General features: G+C 36.9%; 1 protein-coding gene across 4 annotated transcripts in view; it reads left to right on the top strand.

Annotated features, from left to right (window-relative positions):
- Positions 1-18,746, top strand: part of MBNL3 (muscleblind-like splicing regulator 3) — a 111,821-nt gene that overhangs the window by 79,473 nt on the left and 13,602 nt on the right. For all 4 annotated transcript variants that reach the window (XM_011958255.1, XM_011958252.1, XM_011958254.1 and 1 more), the window contains 2 exons: positions 4,593-4,757; positions 18,171-18,362. In XM_011958255.1, coding sequence (XP_011813645.1) covers positions 4,704-4,757; positions 18,171-18,362 — 246 coding nt within the window. In that variant the 5' untranslated portion in view covers positions 4,593-4,703. The remainder of the gene's footprint in view (positions 1-4,592; positions 4,758-18,170; positions 18,363-18,746) is intronic.

The raw sequence follows: 18,746 nt of genomic DNA, 5'->3' as shown, positions 1-18,746 counted from the left end.
TTATAGATGATACATTATTTGGAGGAGAAAATGATGCAGATTATCCATTTTTGTAAAGACAGAATTCTAAGAGGAAGAAAGTGGGAAATTTGCCAGTAGAATGCTGATATCTGGCTAATAACTCATTGTATGTTGATCTTGACTCAGTTTTTTCCTAGCTTTAATAAATCTGTGATGCTTGCAGGAACTAGCCAAATTGGTACATATGATTTGTAATTCTGAAATCACTGTTACTTCCTCTGAGAAGCCATGTCTATGCATGTAAGTATGTTACAGTGGGGCACTATCATCAGAATTCTTTCATTTAATACATGATAATTAAAATGGAGTAACAACATTTTTCTTCATAGAACAAATCATCTGTTGGGTGCCTTGATTTAACATGTAACTTTTAACTGTTGGCAGTCTAGCAGATCAGTGAGATTATGTATTTGAAAAATAATCCAGTTATAATTGTATTTGAGAGAGGATATTTAGGGTTTTTTTTTTTCTCTCTAACTCCATATGTATTTGAAGAAGCAAGTCATTCTGCAAACAGCTGTTTCTCTTAAGATACTGTGGCTGACAAAGGGTAATTTGCAGCCTCCCAGGTTCCTTTTCTTATTCTGATGTATGGTAGGGCTTTTTCTCATGAACGTAAAGTACATTTCACAGGGTTTTTCTATCACCCAGTGCCTGGGAAGTCTTGTGTCTGACAGACTGACTCTCATAACTCCTTAGACATAGGTGGGATTTGAATCTCTACAATGAGACTTTTCTCTCTTAGTCAAAGGCTTTGTATTCATTTGGGAGAAGCCTGAAGGTAGGAAAAAGGTAATAGATTGAATTTGGGAGGCTTTATAAATGTTCTGCAACGTATCCCTTTGTCTGTCATCAACTTCTTGATGCAGATGTACTTCAGAAATGTCATCGGCTATTTTCTCCCCCTGCTTGCTGCTTTTTGAGTGCATTTTTCAAAGACAGTCAATGGGAAAGGGGAGTTGGAAGATTCATATGATTCATAGGTGTAGTAGCACTTATTTCAGCAGAGAATCGCTTTCCTATTGAATCACTTTGCTATTTTCTTAACTCAGTAACACAGTGAAAGACATGTTTTTTAAGTCCAAAAGGAAATGGAAAAGGAGGGAAATTGAGGCAAGCATAAATGAGCTTGCACTCTAATCTCTTCAATGTTTCTTTAGTTTTCAGTGTACATGGGAGGGGGGAGGAGAGAGAGAGAGTTAATTTTCATGTCTTGACTCCCCTTAGCTGCTGATTTTAGTATGTAGCCTGCTCTGCCAGAGGATGGCGACTGTTGTAGGTACATTTACAGAGTCTTTTAAGACTTGGTCTGATACTTTGCGCTAGTGTGTGCCAACTCTGAACCTGTGGGTCTAGATTGGAAGAAGGAGGGCTTGGGACACCATTGACTTGGCTAGGGAAACATGAAGGGTGAATTTTCAGAGCCAAGATGGCTACTGGGCTATCACACCAAACTGTTATAGACCCATTGTGATAGGGTACCTTGTGGCCCACTCAGAGTGCTTAGGTGGCCTGCAGAAATCATTGGAACTTTCCTAGTACAGAGTCATCGATTTTCCAAAGGACAAAAACAATAGATGGTTGCGTAGTCCACTGGGACAGTCCCTCCCTAATCCCCACTCCATCCCAACCTTACATGCTTTACCAAAGCCTTAATTCTACACAAGGATTAAAAAACAAGTGTTAACAGATGTCAAAAACCAAGTTTGTTCTCTCCCAAACACCAATTAAAGTATTTTGGCCTATAATTACGTTTGGGCCTCTTGAAGAATGAACGCTATGTAGACGAGATTTATTATCACCAAGTGTTGTGCATATAAATATATTATCCTGAGTTCTAATGTCGTTTTGAAAAAAACAGGGGCATAGTTTTCTTTTGAAATGTTGTATTCCATGGATAATATGGATATGAAATTACTTGGTCTCCTCATCTATTGTTTGGATGCAGAATGCAGATTTTTATTTTATTTTATAAGCTTTCTGGAACATAAGCAGCAGTCTCTGGTAAGGTGGTGTTGCTATGCATTTGCATTGTTATAGAATTAAATTATGGATTCTGTCATTCAAAATAGAAGATTTATAAATCAAGTAAAATCTCATAACTAAGATGAATGTTTCTTTAAATGTCATGCTGCCTCATATTCCATACTTCAGTTTTATAGCCCAACTTGATATAATTTTTTAAAGCGTAATTCTCTTTTTTTCTATTTCTGTGTACTGCTTTTGCTCTGCTAAACTGTCATTATTTCCCAAGAAAAAGCTTAAGATAGTTACTTTATGTAAAGGATAGTGATATAAAAGCACAAAGGCATGTTCACTTCTTTATCTGTATATTGGCAGGAAATGTGCCAAATTCAGTGTGTTCTCTCCCTCCCTTTCTTCTTCTCTCTCTGATTACATTCAATGTAGATGATATTAAAACTCAGTTGTAACAAATGGTGAAATTCCAATTATTCTTTTTTCTTTCTTTTCTTTAACTTATCTAATGTTTGGAATTCCCGAATATGAAAGACAGTCTTAATTATATAGTTGTGGTTTTTGTTTTGTTTTGTTTTGTTTTTGCAGTGCAGTTACAAATTGTGTTCCATGCTTATGTATGCTAATTGTCTAAACAAGCTATCTAGGTGGCTCTGTAATCCTTAAGCAATACTGCTGAGCTGCCTAATTTATTTTCCCACTACTGTTGTCTAACTACCCCAAAGCACAGGAATTAGAGTGGTGGCCCTAACCAGGAGTATGCAGCAAGATGAAAAATAGTCAAATGAGAAGGAAGGTCAGTAGTAAGTTATTTAGACCTGGTTAGGCAGCAGGGTCTCCAAATGCAGCTGCAATTGGTTAAAAAAACAAAAACAAAAAAGACTGAAATTCAGAAGAGAGGTCGGGGCAGAGATAGAGATTTAAGATCCGAGCAATTGTACAAATAGATGGAACTTTGAGACAACTTAGTCTCTCCAGGGAAAAGAGATTAGAGAGGAGAGCAAGAGGATTTAGAACAGGACCTTGGGGAAATCTTTAATGTTAGGGTGTGGGAGGAGGAAGAGAAACCCTGAAGTAGAAGTATAAACTAGAATGCTTGGCTGTGGAAGTCACCAAGTGCCACTGCCTCCATCAGCTGTTAATTCTGAGCTGGATCACCTCAGTTATGTAGATGGACAGTGGATAATCTAGGAACTGAAGATCCTTGTGACTTTCTGCCTTGCATCACGTTGGTGGGTGTAAAAAGAAGCTTATGATTTCTCTTAGGGGTACATCTCTCTTAGGGGTACATAATAATGGGGGAAAAGACCCCCATTATTATGATTTAGCATACACAGGGGTCTGCTTACACTCATTATATATGTTGAAATTGTGTAGCTATTCCTAGGCTACTTTTAAGAATTTAGGAGGATTAGGTTAACATGATTCTTAACTCATACTACCAATAAATTATTCTTTCTCCAAGATTTGCATAGAAATACAAAAGTACATAAAACTAAGATAGCATTTGATTTTGTAAATCATTTTAATTTAATTAAATGTAAATTGAGCAATGGGAAAAACAAAAAGACAAACTCAACAGGAAACAATGATGTGTCTTTTAATCTCTCACACTGACTTTTAAATTATACTCAGCTTCTTGACAGAGGAGGTAAAACAATAGAGCCACCTTGTCCTAGTGATCTAATATTTAAAAAGAGCAGTTGCAGTGCTTCTGGGTTTACATTATATGTAGCTCTAGAAAAGTTTTGAAGGACACGTCTTGATTCTCAATGACATTATAGGAATGTTTTAATAACAACTAAACAATGGAGAAGCCATTGCATAAATTGTGTAGGCATCATAAATAAGGAAACTGCACATAGCATGTGTTGAATGAAAACACTTGGTGAACAAACTCATTTTTCTCTTGGGAATTCAGGTGGCCTAGCAGCTTGCACTCTTTGGTCCAAAAAAAAGTTGCCCTTTTGCTCCCCACCTTCCCCTCCCCCAATAACCTCATGTACTGGTAAGAATCTTAGCATCTATGGGAAATAGAATTGTTTGCAGTTGTGCTTTCTTAAAAGGTTTATGGTGGACCTAGTAATCCAAATAAGAGAGAATCATTAGCTTCTTTGTATAGTGCTTATGAGTTAAACACAGTAATGGGTCACATTGTGACAATGTGATCAACAACTAGTCCAGTGACATCCTTTGCTGCTACATAGTAAACACCATAATCAGCGGCCTTGCCAGCATTTAGGTGACACCAAAAGCATGTTTGATTCCACAGAACTGACACACTATCCTGTCTTGAAAGTGCTTAACATCAATAAAAACATTCAATTAGCTGAGGATCCAAAATACACTTTGGTCTCCATCATGCAAGTGATCTAGGGCCATTGTCTCCGAAACCTAAAGAACAAAATGGCTGCCGGGCATAGGGATTTATTATTTCATTAACAGACTGTCAGTGAATTTCAGGGTATTTCTTGCCTTATATGGATTCAAGATGAAGAGTTTTGGAGCTTAGATTGTCCCCAGATAATGGAGTCCAAAATTTATCTATTTGTGTATAGTTTTAATTAAATATTTTCCCCATTCTTCATTGTTAGGGTCGGTGTACTCGAGAGAACTGCAAGTACCTTCACCCTCCTCCACACTTAAAAACGCAGCTGGAGATTAATGGGCGGAACAATCTGATTCAACAGAAGACTGCCGCAGCCATGTTCGCCCAGCAGATGCAGCTTATGCTCCAGAATGCTCAAATGTCATCACTTGTAAGTCGCAGCTATGTTTTGAAAATTGCCAGTAAAGATCTACAGTGGAATAACCTGGCAGGGACTTGCGGAAATTAGTTGCAACAGGATTTAGGACACAAACTAATATGTTCATTGACACTACAGAGCTGTGCACTTGAAGAGAGCAGTCAGGTGTGTTGCACTGAAAACCTGGCTGCATTTATGCATGAGTTCAGTTTATAAAAGAATATGGACAAAGGAGCAGGGGCATTTTAAGATAAGGAGAGTTGATTATTATTACATGGAAACCTTTGAATTCTGGGACATTAAGTCAAACAAATTTTCTTGTTCTTTGATGAGGATTTTGGTGTTTTTTTGTTTTGTTTTGTTTTGTTGTTTTTTTTTTTTTTTTTTTTGAGACAGAGTTTTACTCTTGTTGCCCAGGCTGGAGTGCAATGGTGCGATCTAGGCTCATTACAACCTCTGCCTCCCGGGTTCAAGTGATTTTCCTGCATCAGCCTCCCAAGTAACTGGTATTACAGGTGCCTGCCATCACACCCAGCTAATTTTTTTGTGTATTTTTAGTAGAGACGGGGTTTCACCATGTCCAGGCTGGTTTCGAACTCCTGACTTCAGGTGATCCACCTGTCTCGGCCTCCCAAAGTGCTGGAATTACAGGTGTGAGCCTGGCCTGTTGTTGCTTTTAAACAAACTTTTTATTTTGAAATAATTTTAGATTTACAGAAAAGTTGCAAAGGTATTAATAGTACAAAGAGTTCCTATATTACCTTTCACCCAGTTCTCCCCACTGTTAACATCTTATATTACCCTGGTAGATTTGTCAAAAGCAAGAAACTGGAATCACACATCATTACTATTGACTAAACTCCAGACTTTATTCAGATTTCCCCAGGTTTTCTATTAATGTAATCTTTCTATTCCAGCGTCTGATTCAGGGTACCAAAGTGCATTCATTTGAATTTTGCCTCCCCTCTCTTCTCTGCTCTGTGACCATTTCTCAGTTTTTCCCAATTTCCCATGATCTTGATGGTGGCTTTCCCTTAACTTAGCTACAGGGTTTCCCTATGCAGAAATTAGTAAGATTATGTCATTCTAGACAAATATCTACTATTTTGTGGATTTGCGAGTTTAAATGGAGCCTTTATAAAGTAATTAAGCTGTATCTGTTCATATTGTTCTATTGAAAATTCATCTCGTCCCTATGCCTTAAAATATAAACTTTCATTTTGCTTTTACACCTCTTAGGGTGAATTGAAAACTGTCCCTTTTCTGCTATAGTTCTTCAGGCCTCACATTTAGCTCAGTGGTGCCTCATTCTAATTCCAGCTGACCTACTTCCTTTAAACTATTAAGAGGATAAATTTGAAAATCCTGTTACCTTTATTTGTTACCCATTTAATCAGTGACTACAATGAACTTGAAAGCTGAAATATGTATATAGTATTTAGATGCAATGAAAATGTGGGAGGACAATCTGCTGTCAGTAAAGCCTATCTCATTATAAAGTTGATTCTCAGAATTCAAGGATATCTGTGTTGCTATGGAACCCTTTAATGAGTACATCTTTATGGATATATGCAAAAACAGGTGGGAGAGGCAATGATGAATCACTAAAGGTTTGCACCATACTTTTTCCAGAATATCTAGACAGATTTAAGTAAAATAAATGGATGTCATGTTCTGTACTATTAGTTTACCAAAAAGTTTTGCCTTGGAACTCAGATTAATTATGTTGGTAAATTAGTTCCTAGAAGGTGAACTCCTCGAAGCTCCTCTTTGACCCTCAGTAATTCTTTACATCTTTGAACTCCTTGCGCACACGCTTTTTCTGGGCTTTCACATACTGATGTATCTCAGTCCCTCCCTACTTCTAAGGGCAGAGGGAAGATAAAGTCTTTTGGATACTGAAAATTGTTATGAACAAAACCACAGAGAAGTGAACGTGCTTGGTAAGTCCAGAAAATGTGAGTGGCTGGGGAATAAAGCAAGGCAGCTTTTATTTTTTTCCCCAGTTTTACTGAGGTACAATTAACAAATAAAATTGTGTATATTTTAAAGTGTACAGCGTGTGATGATTTGTTAGACGTATACATTGTGAAATGAGATGACATGGATGAACTTGGCAGGCATTATGCCAAGTGAAATAAGCCAGACAGAGAAAAAACAAATACTATATGATCTCACTCATATGTGGAACCTTGAAAAAACTGAATGCATAGAAACAGAGAGTAGAAGGGTAGTTGCCAGGGGATGTGGGTGGGAGGGGATGGGGGAAGATGTTCGTCAAAGGTATAGCAAGGGAGATTTTAACTCACAGTTACTACTCTCAGCTTCTCATGGGATGTCTCAATTTCAAACTGAGCAAAGAATAGGAAGCAGATTTCATTATCAGACACCTGAGCCCAGTGTTTCCTACAGAGCTGGAGCATTTATCTTTTCAAAGGTCGAGGAACAGCTTCAGGGTACTAGTGAAATGCCTTGTTTCAGGGAATCAGAGAGCAAGAAGTGGGGTAAAGTAGGGGTACAGAGGAAAGCCGTTCTATTCAGCCTCTGCTAGAGTCTCTCCAATTCAAGTCTCAACCCTTCAAGTGTTATTGATCATGCTGGCTCACACTGGAGAATAGGGAGTAGCTTTTTTCAGAATCCAATAAGAAATCCATTGTGCTTTCCAGCCTCTTCACTTGTGCTTTCTAATTTGATTCTCTATCCTTTCTATGTTAGAATACGTTTCCCTATCTTTTCTTCAATGAGGGTAATTTTAGATTTCAGATGACGGAAGATGACTGATATGATTCACAGGAGTACAATTTATTTTATAGAATGTTACAAGATACAAGGCATTACTTAGAAGTCCCAAGGGAACAATTGGAAATTGCTTCTCTACCTTGTAGATTATTTAATGATAGCTATTATGATGTGATGAGCTGCTAAATGATTAATTCCTGCAGTTATTATGTGTACAAAAATCTAACTCCGAGATGGTTGATATGTTCCTCTTCTGTGGTCTAAGGAAGCCACTTTATAGGCATGGTGTAACTGAGCTAGTGTGAGCAATTTTAAATAACATTTACCAGCCTGATTTGGAAAAAAAATTTCTTTGTTGTAGATCTTGATATTATTACAGAAGTAATGTATGATTTTACTTAATTTCTCTGGTACCTACTCTCCCTCAAACAACTCTCTATCCCTTTCAATAACCCCCACCCAATAATCTGATTTTTGTCTCTAAGATAGTCATGCTTTTGTTTAAGAAATTTCCAGTCCTGATATTTGTAGGGTTGCATATTAAGACCCATTTGTATCACTGGCTTGAACTTCATGTCTTTCCACAAAGAATACTTTGATCTGTTTCTAGGATACCAGAAGAGCACATCTGCCTTTGCAGAATTGAATATGGTTTGCTTATTATAAGCCCCTAGATAAAGGGAATGTCAACCTAAATGCGACGGTACCTAGAGAACAGATTCTGTTGAGTGTAACTGAACAATGAATAAAAGCCACACCTAGTCAATTTGGGTGGAATGCTTGCTGGAACAGGCAAGTTTGTTCACTCTATTAAACAGATCTGAATTGACATTTGCCAGTATGAAAGTCCATCTCTGAAAGCTTTTTTTTTTGGCTTTATTAAGGAAGTTCAGCAGGTGAAACAAAAGGTGCGACTACCTAGTATTTTTCAATGCAGTTTAAAAGAGATTGGTCCTGATGTTCCCAGCAAAAAAAGTATAAGTTCAAGTATCCCCTTGCCATAATCAGGAGGCAAATACAACCAGTATAGAAGTATATTAGAAAGAGTAGGAATAGTGGATTACCCTGAAGCAAAGCTAATGTTTTAAAATTTTGGTTTTACAATTAGAAATTTTAGTTATGAGAAAAGATTCTCACTACTGGATGTGGTGTATGTATTTATAAAATGAATATGATATTACAGGCTGTTAAAATGTTTTATTTGGACATTTTGCATATCTACACCTGTCCATATCCAAACTAAAGGAATACCTGGGAAATTCCTCTAGTTTCTCTCTTTGAATGTGGTGATTCACATGGAAACAGATCCTGACACACAAGTGAACTTGACTCAGTAGAGTGTATTCATTTGATTATTTATATAGCGATTGTTGATTCAGCACATTTGAGGTTGCATTGGGGTGTGCCAAGTCCTCAGGTTCTGTTGTATGCTATTCATGGCTGGCATTCCTGTGGCTAAGTTACCAAGTTCCAAACCATGAAGGCCATAAACAAGGCTTCCTCTCTAGGTTTTCCTTTATCTCAAATTGAATCATCTGATGTCTGCCTGGATCCCCCTCCACCTTTTTACATCATTATCATAATTCTGTTTACCAAATATATTTCTCATAAACAGGCTTATATGTTTATCTCACGTTAATATAGTAAGGAATGAAGGTGATGTAATGCTTCAGAACGAAGAGAAAAAAATAATAGAAAGTTCAAATAGGTACAAGGAAGGGAGATACACTAATTAATGAATAATATTATTTTTAGACTCATGTTTTTAATTTTTTTTTTCTCTTTTACTAAAGGGCTACAAGGTGTTATATTACTTAGGTATGTATTACTTACAAACTTAGGACTAGAATAATTTTAAGTGACTAGAGATAAAATTGGAAAATATTTATTTACTTTTTAATATTTTTTTTTTTTTTGAGACACGGTATCACTCTGTGGACCAGGCTACAGTGCAGTGGCATGACCATAGCTCAATGTAGCCACGAACTTGTGGGGTCAAGTCATCATCCTGCCCCATCCTCCTGAGTAGCTGGGACTACAGGTGCACGTCACCATGCACAGATAATGTTTTTTTTTTACAATTTTTTTTGAATAGAATTAGAAATGTGATCTCACTACGTTGCCCAGTCTGGTACTGATTTCCCAGCCTCAAGCAATCCTCCTGCCTTGACCTCCCACAGTGCTGGCATGCCTGGCCTACTTTTTAATTTTTGTAAGTCAGTCGTTAAATGATATAGTACTTGAAAACAAGAGGACAAATATTCATATTAGAGTTACAGTTTTTTAGTTCATATAAACTTAGTTTATTGATTGAAATATGTATGCTATTTTAAAAAACAGTTTTGTCATGGCTCTTTTATTAACAATTATTATTGTAAAAGGTGGCCCAGATATTGTGTAGGTTTAGTAGAAAAGAAAACTGTGTCCATATTCTAAATTACCAGTCTCATGGTCAGTACAGAAATTATAACATGTTTTAATGAAGGTTCCACAACAGGTTTTTCAGTTCACCTACTCATGTAATGATGAATGATGGCATTTAGTTCTTTCATCTTGATGTGGTGACGTTACATGTTTTGTAAAAGGATTTTTGCAAAATTTTCAAGTCAGGAAAAGACAGACATTATGTAATTATAAGGTTAATATGCTCTTAATATAATTACAACAGTCATGATCATGTGAACTTCCCCACTGAGGTTGACCAAATCACATCACAGAAGTGCCTGGAGTGCTACCATGCCATGATCATCTGGACTTTACTACATTTTCTGAAAGATTAGACAAAATTTTACTTTTAGGTGTACCAACTGAAGCCTATTGTTATCTGTTTGTTCAACTAACATTGTTTTTAAGGTAGACTTACCCTCAAACTAACATGAGGGGTTTAGGGATGCTCATTTGCATGGTTTCCTTCCAAAACCCTGAGAGGGGTCCTAGCAACGTGTTTAAAATGTGTTTGTAAAATTTGCAAAATATATTTGTGTGTTTCATTCTTAAGGCTCCACTTCCCCACCCCAGTGGTCTAAGCTTCAGACTCCACAGATCCTAGATTTGCTCCTCATTGCAATTACTGGTCCAAAGTAGAGTAGTTATTCGGGCCTTTTGCTAATAAGACTGTGTGTGTCACATAGCTTAAAGTTTCTTTTACGTTAAAACAAAATAAATCCCCTAGCAGTCCCTTTGCTGCTTTGCCCCACCTCTGTTAATAGACACTGTGAAATCTGCTTTTTTCAAAAGTTGAATGAAAATGCTACACTTTTACAGTCAAACAGAGGACACTCGTACATATGATATCTTTTATAGTGCCCAGTTTCTTTGATAGTCACAAATCTCAACATTCTCCCTTTATCATCCTTTATATGTTCCTATGAGATAAATTATATGTAACCTCCTCTATTTTGTGTCCTTCTCCTTTGGGGCTGGTTAGCTTGGTTAGTTGGAGCCTGGTGCTAATGAGACCATGGTGGCCTGTGAGCTTCACTGTTGGTGGTCACAGTGTAAGCTACAGCCAGCTACCTTGAGATTGCTTGCTGTTGATCACAAATGAGGTGAAGGCTGGGGGTTTGGTGGGCTCTGTGAAATTTTTTTTTTTTTTTTTACCTGCAGGTTGATATGGCTCAGTAATTTGTCAATGAGAGGAGACCTTATATAAAAACCTGTGGTTGCCCCACCACCTGATAATTAAAGTGGTACCCCCAAGCATTTGTAATTTGCCTTAATATCCTGTAATCATTTGTTAAATATTAATTTACACCCTTCTTTCCATAGTCTTATCTCTTGAACCACTCTGGATACCAGTCACATTAGCAATTCATTAATCACCTGGATTATATACGTTGTGAATTACACACTTTGTAATAAAGTTACATATTTTTATCTGTAGTATCACTAAATCTCTTTTTTTAGAACTCTTAATTAGGTACCTTCTAGTATGGATTTAGCCACTCCAATTTTAAAAATACATACATACATACACACACATATGGGATTCATGTATGTACATATGTATGTATAAAATACCCTGTGCTTTTCATACTGTTTGATCTAGCAATTCATATCTTTATCAAAAGACAGTTTAGGACTAGCCATCTGCCTAAAGTCTTCCTCAGCGGAGAGCAAGACTGAGGGTTTATTCAATCTCTTTGCCACCATTTTTGAAACTACTTTTACTTCTTTTTGCAGTCTGGTTTTTAAATTGGGTTGATCTATTTAGTAAATCAAAAATTAATTAATGGTTTAGGAATCCCTTTTTATTCAATTCAGTAAGTATTTATCGAGCATATACTCTGTGACAGGTATTTAAATGAGTAAAGGGTGGATGAAAAGATGATCAAGAAATAAACTCTACCCTCTAGGAATTCATTATGTAGCAAAAGTAAGATGTTGGATGAATATCTGAGGTCCCCTTAATTTCTGATTTGTACCTGATTCTTCATATTTTTATAGCTTTGGGCCTCTCTTTTTTCCACATAGAATTATCTTTCTATTAGCCATGCAAGGGTCTGTTTTGGTTTGTGTTGTTTTGATGGTGGTGGTGGTGGTGGTTGTAATTGGTCAAACCCCTGATAATGTTAACTCTTAGCATGCCTATTTATCTAACTTTCACTGACATCTTCATAAATAGTCTCCAGGTTTCCTGTGGGTTCCTTGCTTTGCTCATCTCTTCCTATTTGTCTCTCAAAAACCTACATTTTGTTTATACCCTTTGTTAAAACTAGATAACCACTTAATTTTTGGAACTACTTTAATGAGGTATGATTGACACACAAAAGCTGCACATGTTCAATGTATGCAAATTGATGACTTTGGAGACAAACAGAGGCTCATGATACCATTACTACAATCCATGCCACAAACTTGATTTTTTAAAAATAATCTTTGTTTCCTACTAGAATACTAAAGTTAGTTGAATTGCCATTATTATTACACGGTGGTCACCAACAAATTTTTAGGTCAATTCCTGTTCACCTCCTCGGGAACAATGTCAAAGTTACCCTGCTTATGAAGTGTCAATCATTTGCTTTCTACCTAGGTGATGTGCTGATCTCTGTTTAGGTACTCCTTTATGATTCCTGGCCTGCTGTTGTATTTCTCCTCCCGGCAAATATGGGTAGCTCTGAACCATGACTTGTGTTCTCATTTGTGTTATTCTTTATACCTCTTATACTCATAATCACCTATTGATCTTTCAACTAACCTGCCTGCCTTCAATGCTTCCTCTTACTTGGAGACTTCTCTGATTAATAAGATCAGAAAATCCAGGTCTAGGTGAGGACAATGGTTCACTTTTGACCCTTGAACTTTTTTTCCTTAGCTCTCTCTAGAGCCACGGTGACTTATTCATTAACAAGTACGATTAGTACTTAAATACCACCGCTATCAGCTTGCATCTGTTTATAAAGTTAACTCTCAATTATTGAGAAACCAATTAACTAGTCTGGAGGTTATGTGGGTCTCCTGCAGCCTGCATTTGGGCCACTTCAGTCCCCATGGAACATTACTCAAGCAGTGTGGAAATGACCAAGCAAATACTGTGAAAGAGAGATTATTCAGTTGTACTCTGTGTGAAAATGAAGTCGGATGGAAACTAACATTATGTATTTCAGTGCATTTTGGGATTATCTAAAGATAGAAATACGCATGATGACCGTAAAAGGAGCTTCTTTTTACATTATATAAATGCTTGCAAATGAGCAATAAAATGCAGATATTATGATGCTAGTAAAATTTAAGAGTGCTATTTTTCTTGTATTAAAATTGGGTCAACAAATTGTTACCAAATGTTTACCCTTCTGTAAAAGAAAATATCTAGTCATTCAACTCCAGACAGAAACTCAGAGATGGAAGGCCCCGATTATTCTGTTGACCTTAGGCCAGGATTTTGAAATTTTTACATTCATCCAGCAATAATTGTAACTGATCTTGGATTTTTTTTTTTTTTTTTTTGGAGTCTCACTCTGTCGCCCAGGCTGGAGTGCAGTGGCCGGACCTCAGCTCACTGCAAGCTCCGCCTCCCGGGTTTACGCCATTCTCCTGCCTCAGCCTCCCGAGTAGCTGGGACTACAGGCGCCCGCCACCTCGCCCGGCTATTTTTTTGTATTTTTTAGTAGAGACGGGGTTTCACTGTGTTAGCCAGGATGGTCTCGATCTCCTGACCTCGTGATCCGCCCGTCTCGGCCTCCCAAAGTGCTGGGATTACAGGCTTGGATCTTGGATATTTTTGAGGTAACTACAAATAGATCTAGGCTATTGAGGAGACACAAAGATTGATTTGGCATAACATCTAATTTTCATTTCTTTATACTAGCTTGAGAAATAACCTGTTAAGTCACTGTTCCTGAAGTGTGTGTAAACTAGACATTTATTTGAGGCATAGTTTTGCATTGAATTGCATTGCCTCAGAATCCTTTAAGAACAATCTGTGGTGGCTCTTAACATTTTTACCTTTACGGGATTCCAACTGCTATTTCCTCATTCTTAGTGACTGAGTAGTGATTATTCTAGAAACAAATAGTTAAAAATCCTAATGTTGGTAACTATGTAAAAGAGCATTTTAGTGAATACCTTAGTATTGGTTTACAAAGCCAAACATTTTCAGTTTGTGGAATCTTGCTACAAATACTAAATTCACGTCTATATATATGTATATATTTGGTGCTTTACTCCTGAAAGTGTTGGAGAATTTCATTTTTTGAAATCATTTAGAACCAAGGACAGTGAACTTTCTTGTGAATGGCTAAATATAAATATTTTAGGCTGTGAGGTTCAAGAGGCAAAGTTGAGGGTACTTATATAACAAGAGAGGAAACAAATTTCAAATTTATATAACAAGAGAGGAAACAAATTTCAAATTTATATAACAAGAGAGGAAACAAGTATCTACAATTTTTTGTAATACAGGTCTACTAATGAGCACAATGAAATTTGTAGATGGACACTGGAATAAGAGTTTCCTATAATTTTCATGTTTCACTAAATATTATTTTCTTATTTTTTTCAATCATTTAAAACTGTAAAAAACATTCTCAGGTTGCTGGCCATACAAAAACACGGGCAGGCTGAATTTGGCCTATGGGCCCTAGTTTGCAGAGTCTTACTCTAGAACAGAGATTCTTAACCAGTAAGTAGTTCATAACCCCACACCAGGGGTGAGTGTCATGGGGCCCTTGAACTTGCTGAGATCACAAGCAACATTTTTTGCATACATGAATTTTTCTGTGGACAGAGCCTGCAGTCTTCATCTGACTCTTGGAGAAGTCCTGGACTCAAAAAAGATTAGAAGCCACTGTTCTCTAGATATTTCATTAATTTTTAGGACACATTTCCTGAATGCCCGATAGTTCCTAAGCACTCTGCAAGTCACTGGGAACTCATGGGAATTTCTACTGTAGGAGCTAATACTGCTAGAGACATTGGGATAAATAGTTGTCAGGTGATCTTATTCATAAAGCCTGTTGTCGCCACCATTCTTGCTGGTTGACAAGACTCAGAAAGATGAAAATTTACACCTGGTTATGGGAGGGACAGCCGTCTCTTTTCAAGTGTTTAGTAAATAATTTAGGTTGGAATTTAAATATCTGAAACATTTGAGTGTTCAGACCATTTCAAGCTGTAAAGATAAATCAGAGTCAGCGTATTTAAAACCTTTTCCTTTACAATAAAAATTAACCCACAGATAGGTTCATGTTAGCTCAACTGACATCAAGGGCTGAGATATATGTAGAGACAGGATTAAAGTTGTTTATTAAAGCTGAGCTTGTGAGCTTGCAGGCTGCTTGACTTAACCCATGGCTGTTAGTCAATGCTAAGCCCTTGAATGTTCAAATTCATGAAATGGAGTAGTTACCCTGGGGCAGAGGTGGTGGTGGGAAAACAGAAATGTCCAACTGAAAATAAATAAGCCACTCAGGAGTTCCTGCCTCTGCCCCAGTATTGACAATGGAATAGCTTGCTTCTTCTCAATAAACAGTGTTATAGAATGCATTTCATACTCAAGGAGGAAATAGTTATAAGCGCTAGGATACTAGTTTTAAGATCTAAAGATATCATAGTTTGTAATGAAACCTTAGAAAAATCTAAATACTTGCAGCAAGCCCTTTACATTTTATATGTAGACTAATCATTAACTTATAGCTTTTTTTCCATACACTTGGAGCATATAACAAACCTAAGAAAGCTTAAAAGTAATACAAAGAAAGCAGAATTTAGCTAGGAGAATTTCCCTGGTGAGTCACCCCAAAAAAGAAAAGAAAAAATTACGGAAGTAAAAAGCTACCGTAAACGAAAGCATTGCTTACACATACATTAGGCTTTAATATTATTAATTGATCAGCATTTATTAGTGATTAATAACTTTTTAATCTGGAAAATTCACCCACCTTTCAGTTCAAAAATTAATAGATGCAATAATGGTCCTGCTCATTTTTGTAAAAGGCAAAAGCAAAAAGTATGCAGGAGAATGAGCTGGTGGCTTCAGTGAGAAATTTACCAGTAAAGTCAGAGACAACAAAAAGTCAATGAAGAGCACTATCATGTGCTTCAAAAATGGAGTTTTTCTCATCAGAGATTTCTTGGTGATCTTGAGACAACTATGAATCATTACATCGATAAAGTCTGCCTTATTGCTGAAGCATGCCTGGGTGGCTGTTTCCAGAAGATTTACTTCTCATTATATAAGATAATGTCACATCAGCTAGTTCCTGAGCTTCACATCTCATTCCATGACAAGTATCCCATGTTCCTGTAGTCTATTATATCATAAGACCTAGTTAGACTGGGTCAGCCCTTGGCTATTTGCCCACAGACTTTAGAGTCCTTCTCCTGACTATGCCATCATCTTTCCTGGCACCTGGCGTTCCCTTTCCACTTAAGGCTCTTAGCAACCATGCCTTTTCTACTCACCCTCATGAGTCTTGCCAGTTTTTTGGCGCCAGATTCTTCCTGCTCTTCCTAATGTCCCAATCAGCTAATTTGATAAACTCATCTAAGGTAGAATGCTAATGGGGGAGTGCTTCCTTCTAAGCTGAATATGGTTTATAACAGGGTCTTCTTGGAATGCTGTGCGGGTGACAATTTCAAGTCTGTGTGGGGGTGAGGCAAAGAGTATACATTGCCCCTCACTTTATATTCCACAATTTGTATTTAGACTTGTTTCTATTAATGTGACTTAGCAGGTATGGGCACAGTTTGGCAAATGCAACAGATTTGGGTTCTTTTTAACGTGAAAAAATTTTATAAAGCAAAAAGGAACGCATGTAATTAGTAATACACAGTGAGACACCACCAGTTTCACAGTAACTACCTTATAGAGTCATTATTAGAAATATACTACATTTAGTCATGATTTGTTATTCATTCATTAAGCTTTTAAAATGTATTATTGAGTATATCTGTCAACCAGTCATTCACTAAGTGTTGGGTACTATAGGGGAGATGAGAACTATCAAAGGAATAAGACTACATTGACAAGAAAAGATACCCATGTGTGGAACAAACTGGGAAACAGCAAAGTGATAAATAATGTTGTGACAGATGATAAAGGAAATACACATATCAAACTTTTTGAGTCCCAGGATCTTTGAAAATAGAAAAAACAGTAATAGCTTTTTGCATTTCTGAGGCTTTTTTTATTTTTTACAAGTTACACTTAGTTTGTATACCATATAATCCTGTTATCTTATCTCTTCCTGCCTAACAGGGATTCTTGTAGCATTTCTAGTGACTTCTTTTGAACTATGAATATCATCTGGCCCCCTAGATAAAGACAAGGCTGGGCAAGTCAGATTAGCTTGTGAAACAGGACCTCTAGGATGACTACAGTAAACAATAATTTCTTGTACACTTAAAAATAACTAAAAGAGTATAATTAGAGTGTTTGTAACACAAAGGAATGATAAATGCTTGAGGTGATAGGTACTCCATTTACCCTGATGTGATTGTTACATATAGTATGCCTGTATCAAAATATCTCAGGTACCCCATAAATATAGATACCTACTATGTACACATAAAAATTAAAAAATTAAACAAAACAGGACCTCTAATTTAAAAAAATAACAAAATATAATGGACCATAGTAAACTCATTTTAGGTAGACATTAAAGCACTCACTTTTTCTAATTTATCCCTTTCTTCTTCAACTCCTTGCTGTGTTCCATAACTGTCAGTGGGCCAGGAAGACAGAAGCACAGCCAGTATTTGGTAGTACAGGTGGGGCCTGTGGTAGGACAGACAGCCTTACAGCCAAGCAGTATTGATGCGGAAGAGGAAGGAGGAAGGAAAGGGACTGAATGCAAAGGCCATGCCTGTGTAAGGAAACAAAGAAGATTGTCCATATGTGTAATGTCATTGGTGACATGGTTTTTAGGGAAAAAAGAAAGAGTTGGAGGAAACACATTTGGAACAGACTCTAGCAATGAGATTTAATTTGGCTAATTCGTGACTGTTAAAGTCATGTGGCTTATTTTATCAGCTTACCAATAAAGTTATTACTTAAAGAGATTTGTGGTTTAAAAGCAACTCCTCTATGGGAATTAGTAAGAGGCTAAAAATAAATCAGAAGAAACAATGGTAAATTTTGATGTAGCGTAAGTAATTTTGATGTTTCTGAAAGAATGCCTCTTTGTGTAATGACAGGAAGAATCTGTTTACCTCTAACATCTTTTTTTTTCTCTTTTAAACATACAGGGTTCTTTTCCTATGACTCCATCACTTCCAGCTAATCCTCCCATGGCTTTCAATCCTTACATACCACATCCTGGGATGAGCCTCGTTCCTGCAGAACTTGTACCAAATACACCTGTTCTGATTCCTGGAAACCCACCTCTTGCAATGCCAGGAGCTGTTGGCCCAAAACTGATGCGTTCAGATAAACTGGAGGTATTTGTGAAGATATATATAAATACCTGTAGAATAGATATTAACCTTACACATAAAGCAGTATTCTCAGAGCCCAATGTGTTGTGTTTTAAATAAGAGAACCCAAATTTCTTAGCTTATAGGGTATAACCTCAGAAAAATGTTAAACATTTTACTACTGCAATCATACCTTGTTATAAAGTGCATTGATTCAGCTGTATGGTGGGTCAAACAATATGTTAAGTGTACCTAGCCATAGACTGTGCGATGGTGCAGGAAGCCTCTGTGGGAATGTTCCTTTTACCTAGGCTCCAGCTTTCAGAAACAGATTATTGTATTTGTTAATGAGTCTCTACTTGCTAGACTAATCAAAGTGGGAAAAAAGTAGACAATATAACTCTCTAT

The sequence above is a fragment of the Colobus angolensis genome, unplaced genomic scaffold (genome assembly GCF_000951035.1).
Source record: "Colobus angolensis palliatus isolate OR3802 unplaced genomic scaffold, Cang.pa_1.0 Scaffold463, whole genome shotgun sequence".
Lineage (NCBI taxonomy): Eukaryota > Metazoa > Chordata > Mammalia > Primates > Cercopithecidae > Colobus > Colobus angolensis.
This window is presented reverse-complemented; position numbering and strand designations above follow the sequence as displayed.